Raw genomic sequence first — 7852 nt, forward strand, 5'->3', positions numbered from 1 at the left:
GTGGGCAGCGGCAGCCTGCACAGCCTGGCCCTGGCCCGGCGTGCGGCGGATGCTTCCAAAAAGGATTAGACAACTTACTTCTTTCTGCATCGGGCTTGCCAGGCCTGTTGATGTGGGTCTTCTGTATGGGTGTTTGCTTCTTTCTTTCTATTAATTCATTTTTGAATTGGATTGCTCACATAGGAAGAAACATGCTTTATGTTAACCTGAGTTCTTCTCATGGAGTATTTTACAGAAAATATACTTCCTCCATGAATGTGAAGCTACTTTTTGATATAGTATTGTTTCATCTTCTTTATTTAATTAAAAAAAAAAAAGAACCCACAACCCCAGAGATATTTTTTTATTTCTACTATTTCTACTTATGTTAATTGAACAAAGAAAACTTTGCTTGTTAGTATGCATCTGGAAACAGAAACACAAAATGCATGAAATGTGTGACAATTTGAGAGCAATCTCTCCTCTCTGTTCTTGATCTGATTGAATAGTTTCATCTTTTTGTATGTGATCCCCTTTACTGCCCCTTCCCCATATACCACAAGAAAAGTTAATCCTTCTCCCCCCAAAAAACAAACCAAACCCCATGATCTTGGTGAGGTGCTCATTCTGCCTGACAGCACAGTACAATGTGATAAGACATGAAGACGTGAGGAAGATGGAGGAATGGTATCAAAATAAGGAATTTGGAGGCCAGCTGTAACAGAACGGTGTTGGTCTATGCCTCAGACATTTGATAGAGAGTGCAAGTTGAATTGGTCTATGATGTTGTAATAGCGCATCTGATCAATACCAGAAGTTTGGTGATCAATATTATCTGGAAGAAGAAACTACAGAAACTCTGAAGTTTTACAGCAACTAAATATTATGAAATTTTCAACTAAGTAGGTTTTCCACAAATGTGTCATTTGGAGTAAGGAAAGGATTAGAAATCTGAAGATACATGTTATGAGTACAGGGAGAAGAGCCAGTGTTTTTGTGCATGGAGAAATGGAAAAATGAATGTTTTCATTTTCATAAGCTGTGTCTTTTATATCAGTCCTTCGAAGCCTGCTAGAAGGGTGTGATACATTGTTGATATCCAAGTATTGCATTGTTACTTTTGAGTGATTAGTTCCTTTAACATAGTGGTATTAGTTCTAGATTGCAACACTGGCTTTAACTTTCTTCAGTCAGACGTAAACTGTGGTAGGTAGACAATTTCACAGGAATCGAAGTCCTAACTTGACCATAATTTGTTAAAATTTAACTTCCATTTGAAACATTAAGCAGAATGTAAGAGACAACATAAAAGAATGCTAATGTTTGGAGTGAAACTCATTATTAAGTTAATGAATTTATGGCTGAAGAATAGATCTGAATTTGACAGGTTTGAATTGGAATGAGACTGGCTGTAGCTGGCAAAAATACCAGAGAAGAGGTATTTAAGTAGGCAGCAGTTTCATAAAAAACCCTTCTCTACTATTTGTCCATGAACGCATTTTAGTCTACAAATCAAAAGAAGGATCACAACCAATAGAACTTACAGGTTCTGGACTAGTCTTTTGGTGTATTGAGTGGTGCTGAAAAAGACTGTTAAGTTAGACTTCACTAGACTTAAACAGAGCATTTTAAAATAGCCTTAGGAAAAAACTAAGTTCTTCCGTAGGACTTAAATGCAAAAATAGCAAAACTGTAACAGTGGCATGCTGTTCTTGGTACTAAAAGTTTGTGGAGTAAACATTTTTAAACCATGTTGCCTTCTTTCTAATGAGTAACAGCAGTTGATGTTCATTGGCTGCAGATATTCGTGACCTTGATTTTCCTGTTAGCAGCCAGTTCTTTGATTAAGAACTTGCTTTGACACATAAATACTGCACTCTAGTCCAGCTGCTATAAATACATGATTATTTTTAACTCCAGCTTCGTATGATATGGACAATGAGAAATAACTGATAAAACTTCAGGATTTTATTTTGTGCATGTTTAATAACTAAGAATAAATGTAAGCTTTTTTAACAGGATGAGAATTAAATTTAGATTGGATCTAGCCTGACATTCTTCACATTTGTGGGCTGTGATCTTTTTGACAATATATAATTTCGGTATTTTTGCTGTTTTTCCAAATACTATACTTCAATCAACTTAACTTTTAAACTTGTTGACATTTCAGTTTCTGATGCAATAACTGGTTCTACAACATTGTTTTGAATTAGTCATTTTTGTGAAATGTATTTTTAGTTCACAGAAAAAATGTGTATCAAGTGATATTGAGTAGTTTGATCCTGGTACTTAGAAAAATATATTGAAATCTATGGCTTACTGCAAAAAGTACTGTGTGTTTTCCATCAGTATAAAAAGAAAGCCTCAAAAGGAAAATGTATCCATGATCTTGGTCACTATGCTTCAGGTAAATAAATGAGGTGTTGTTTATCTCAAGTTGCCAACACAATTCATCAAAAGTGGTTCAGTGATCTAGCTGTACGTAGTATTACAGATAACTAGTTATCTGCAACTGTTTCTTCTCCTTTTGTATAATAGTTGCAACAGATTTACCTCTTTTTGTTAAGAGGACATTTTTAATAAATAGAAAATAGGGGCACTGATAGCTTGGTATTTTGTCAGACTGACAAAAAGCTGAGTGTTTGGTCTGGATAATGTAAGTAATCTTTGTTCTTTTGTGGAAGCAGAGGAAAGGGCAGTAATAATGCAACAGTATTTTAGGCACTTGATCATTCTCAGCAGCATCAGTTCAGCTGCTCGATGTATGACAAAGTGGCTGCCCACAATTCTAAGGCAAAATGTACCAAGAAATGTCTGGGAGGATCATCTTTAGGTCAGATAGGGCCAGTTATACCAAAACCAATTGACAGTTATTTGCCTAATCTGTTTCAGAACGAAACACTCATCCAGGACGGATGGGGAAAAACATATAAAAGTATCTGATGTGGTTCTCTCTTCCTGTCATTTTAAGTCCGTTACAGTTCTGTATCTAGCAGATGTGAAGAACTGTTTAATCCTATCCTATGGTGGGATTGGAAGTCCTATGTATTTCAAAAGAGCTGTTGTATGTCCCTTGTGTTATTCCCAACAGAATAGCTTATTATTTGTCACTAATGTGCCATCATTATAGGAGTATCTAAATATTCTGGTTAGTGACAATAAATAAATTTTACCCAATGGTAGGAGTATCTAAATATTCTGGTTAGTATTCAAAAGTGACAATAAATAAATTTTACCCAATGTGTACAATGGCACGTAAATAGACAAACCAGAGAAAACAATGGAGAGGCTATAATGCAAGTAAAGTGAACATAGTAATTTTTTTTACTAATTCTGATCAATATCTTGATGTTGAACCTCTGACATTGCAGAATGGATGCTTCCTTTTTATGTAAAAGACTATTTTGTTAATACACAACAAGAGATTTCCTTAGCTTAACTTTTTTTTAAGTAGCAATTTAGAGAATGCACAGAAACTATTAGTACTACACTCACAGCAGAATCCAGGTTTTGATGATGAAGATGGTGAAAAGTATTACATCTTCATCATGCCAACTATATCTGTTCTAAATAGAGATTGTTTTGTAATCAGTTAATAGATAAAAGTAATAAACTAATTTAAAAGCCGAAAAAGTATGGAAGAGATATCTGTTATGAAATAATTTTCCATCTTGTTGGCCAAAGACAATAATAAGAGACCCAAGGACTTGTCTTGCGGCAGTGGCATGGAAAGTTGACTAAAGGTTTCAGGAAATGAAATGTTCAGGGGACGGAATGTCCCCTCAGCAAGTTTGCTGATGACACAAATCTGGGAGGAGTGGCTGACACATAAGGTTGTGCCACCATTCAGTGAGACCTAGACAAGCTAGAGAGTTGGGCAGAGAAGAACCTAATGAAGTTCAACAAAGGCATGTGTAGGTTCCTTTCCCTAGGGAGGAATAACCCTATGCCAGCATTGTGCCCTTGTGTCCAAGAGGGCCAATGGTATCCTGAGGTGCATTAAAAAGAGCACGGCCAGCAGGTCGAGGGAGGTCATCCTCCCCCTCTGCTCTGCCCTGATGAGGCCACATCTGGAATGCTGTGTCCAGTTCTGGGCTCCCCAATTCAAGAAAGACAAGGAACTAGTGGAGAGAGTCCAGCAGAGGGTTACAAAGATGTTCGAAGGACTGGCACACCTTTCTTATGAGGAAAGGCTGAGAGACTTGGGTCAGTTGAGCCTGGAGAAAAGCCGACTGAGAGGGGATGTCATCAATGCTTATAAATACCTAAAGGGCAGGTGTCAAGAGGATGGGGACAGACTCTTGTCAGTGGTGCCCAGTGACAGGACAAGGGGCAATGGGCACAAACTGGAACACAAGAAATTCTGTCTGAATAGAAGGAAAAAATTCTTCAATTTGAGGGTAACTGAGCAGTGGAACAGGCTGCCCAGAGAGGTTGTGGAGTCTCCTCCTCTGAAGATATTCAAAACCTGCCTGGATGCATTCCTGTACAACCTGCTGTAGGTGAACCTGCTTTGGAAGAGGGGTTGGACTAGATGATCTCTGAAGATTCCTTCTAACCCCTACCATTCTGTAATTCTGTGAAATATTTCTGCCCGTTTTGAAAGAGAAGAGTGTTAAAGTACTTGTGAACTCATTCCATAACGGAATATTATACCTTCACCTTTCGTAAAAGCAATTTCCTGAGCAAATAGTCTCTACAGTTGCTCTGCTTGTGTATATATTTTTGCTGCCTCTGCAGCCAACTTCTCCTTCCACCAGTGGGATTTTGTTAGAAGTCTGAAGTTTAAAATATCTGTGCCTTGTATAGACAATGAAGTCTGAAGAGTAAAATATTCCTTCTGTTATGACTATGAATGACAGTGTTGTCCATGAACTTTATGGTTAGTTAATTGATCAAACTTCATAGTTTCAGCAAGACCAACAGCTTCTAACAAAGGGATGGCTACAGTACTGCTGTCAGTCATGTAGTTTTGATATCATGGGGTTTTGAGTAATACTAAACAGCACTGTGAAGCAATTGTCTCATGTAGAAACAACATGGCCAGGTTTAACCTCACCAAAAGATAACTTTGGCAATAGTTGAAACTTTACATTTTGTGGCGTTTACTTGGAGGTATTCCTATGGATTAATATCTCAGGCAGCCGCTTCTGCAATTCCTTTAGGCTTTTCCTTCCTTCTCTGCCATTTATGGTTAGATTCTGACCTTTCCAGGAGACCTTAGAACAGCACGCAGTAGAAATTTCCCTTCCTTTGCAAGAGATTTTTAATTACAATTCTATGCCAAAGAGTGTATAATTGTTAATTTAAAAAAAAAAAAAACCACCTAAATTTAATGCCTACCATATTTTTTTAAATCTTTTTTAATTGAAGGCTATCTAATTGTGTAAAGCAGTGAATGGAATGTGTCTTGATCTTCTCTTGAGTAAAAAGTCAATTTTGGGGTTTAAAATGATCCAGTTATACTGCTTTTATTTATGCTGACAATTTTCATTCATGGTAATTGGTCTTTGAGATGTCAGTTTTTTTTAAAGTCTTCTTTTTCTTTTTCCCTAGCTGGGTTGAAAACTTTGGCCGTGAAGGTCTGGGCCTGCTGTTGGATGTTTTGGAAAGATTGGTTGAGACAAAAAAGTAAGGATGGTTTCATATAAAATTGCCAGCTGTTCTTAATATGTAAACAGAATTTAATTACGCTACTTTTTTTTTAATTTATTCAGCCAGGACAAAGTTGTGAAGAGGAGTCAGCATAAGGTTATACAGTGTTTGAGAGCCTTCATGAATAATAAGGTATGGGATTTTATTTAATCTGGGAATCTAAATTGCTATAGTTTGATCAGATAATGTGCAAGATCAGTGGGTATAATCCTGTGCAACTTGGAGATGCAGTGTGTTGGTCAGCTGTGGTGTGAAGTTCTTTCTGTTACCACTTCCTCTCTGTGGAAGTAAACTCACAAAATAGTGTAAACTTTTGATGCTGGTATATGCCCTTGTTACAGTGTAAGTGACCTGTTTTGGTCTTTTCTCTAGTTTAATTTTTTTAATTAAGTATTTGACAGACTTAAAAGTCATTTGAAATAGTTACTTGAGGGAACAGTTGCTGTCTTTTACTAGATATTCAATACAGTCATTTGGATTCCCTCCAACTCTCCTTACAACTGTTCTTCTGTTGTTTAGTATGGATTGGAAAGAATTTTGGGAGAAGAGAAAAGCCTTTTGTTGCTGATCAAAGCTATCGATCCCAAGCAAACTAACATGATGACGGATATAGTTAAACTTCTTTCTGCAATGTGCATTGTTGGAGAGGAAAACATGTAAGTACTGTACTTAGCCAGAAATAGTAAGGTAATTTTACGGTATCCAAAATTATAGTTATACCTGAATGAAATGCTAAAATTTTTAACTTAGGTGTGAAAGTAATATCTGTACTATATTGTCACTTTTCAGAATGCCTTTGTCTGTGACTTTTATTATGGTCATATCAATACCTGTTTGAAAGGTGGAGGAACTGATTAAATCGAAGGAGTTATGCAGCTATTCTTTTGCTTAAAATTTTTTCACATTACTTTTAAGGTACCTTAGCCATTGTAATCCAGTAGGTCATTCTTTGGCTACAAAAGTCTCCAAAGGAAAGAAGTAATGCTTGAACCTCCTAAATTTGTATGCAAGACAATGAGAGAGGTGAACACTTTGGCAATATGGCTCTTCAGATAACAAATGTACAGCAAGGTTAAATATCTCTCCAGAGTTAAATGCTTTTCTTTTCTTACAGCCTTGAAAAAATTTTGGAAGCTGTAACAGCAGCAGCAGAGGAAAGGAATGTTGATAGATTCTCTCCTATTGTAGAAGGTCTTCAGGATAACTCAGTTCAGCTGCAAGTAAGCAAATTTTTTTCACAAACCTCTGCAACAAGTAAAAGAAAAAATTGCTTATTTTTCTGTACAGAACAAGTCATTACAATAAAAAGGAGGAGGGATACTGTTTTAAATAAGGGTCAAATTTTGCAATTTTTTTGGTGATGTTATCTTTTAAAATGCATCGTGGGAAGATTCAGTGTTGGGAAACACAAGGCAGTTGCAGGTTAATTTGATTTCTGTTCACCCAAAACTTAAAGATTTTGTAAGTTAAATTTTTAGCACCTTTTAAAATAAACCATGAGCCATATATTCAGATGCAAAAATATTATCTCACTTCTGGTGATATGTGCTGAAACGTAAAGATTAATAATAGTAAAAAAGCAAGTCTTTAGGCAACTGCTTTTTGAAATTAATGTTAAAATCAGAAAAAATCTGTCCCTCATACCCACTTTATGATTTCATAAAATTGCACCCAAAAAGTCTGCGGAAAGAAATCTTTCACCTGATGTTCAATTTTCAATTTGCTTGAGTTGTATATAGAGTTTACCACAGGAAGACACAAAATATTATAAAGCATTTGAATGATCATTATAAATCATTGGTCTAAGAGTGTAAATGTTAACTCATATTGATTTTCATGTAATTCAGTTGTACTGAATGCTGTTCATAATTGTCAATCTTTTTGAATATTACAAAAATGGTAAAAGATGAATCTCAAGTTTGAAAGAAATGATTGTGTTACTCCACTGTCACCTTTTGTATTAAATAGTCTATGTTTGACAGTGAAGATTGCTGTTTGTTTCATCTGTCTCATAGAGTTGCTAATGATAAAGAAATATTTGAAGGTGGAGAATCATTTATAGTTGAATTATGCCTGTAACAACAGGATTCTGTTTTGAAAAATTGTCCCTCCTTTCTTACTCTTTCTGTTGTATAATCATAGAATGGCTTGGGTTGGAAGGGACCTTTAAAGATCATTTAGTTCCAACCCTGCTGCCGTGGAGGGGGATCTTTCACTA

At 36.1% G+C, this 7852-nt stretch overlaps 1 protein-coding gene across 1 annotated transcript in view; it reads left to right on the forward strand.

The window, feature by feature from the left end:
- The window catches only part of DIAPH3 (diaphanous-related formin 3), a gene marked incomplete at its 3' end in the record, with an annotated part of 76214 nt that extends 69360 nt beyond the window's left edge, over positions 1-6854 (forward strand). The window contains exons 5-8 of the mRNA XM_009885653.1: positions 5536-5610; positions 5697-5766; positions 6154-6290; positions 6749-6854. Coding sequence (XP_009883955.1) covers positions 5536-5610; positions 5697-5766; positions 6154-6290; positions 6749-6854 — 388 coding nt within the window. The remainder of the gene's footprint in view (positions 1-5535; positions 5611-5696; positions 5767-6153; positions 6291-6748) is intronic.
- Between the last annotated feature and the right edge of the window lie 998 nt (positions 6855-7852).

The sequence above is a fragment of the Charadrius vociferus genome, unplaced genomic scaffold (genome assembly GCF_000708025.1).
Source record: "Charadrius vociferus isolate BGI_N301 unplaced genomic scaffold, ASM70802v2 scaffold285, whole genome shotgun sequence".
NCBI classification, from domain to species: Eukaryota; Metazoa; Chordata; class Aves; order Charadriiformes; family Charadriidae; genus Charadrius; species Charadrius vociferus.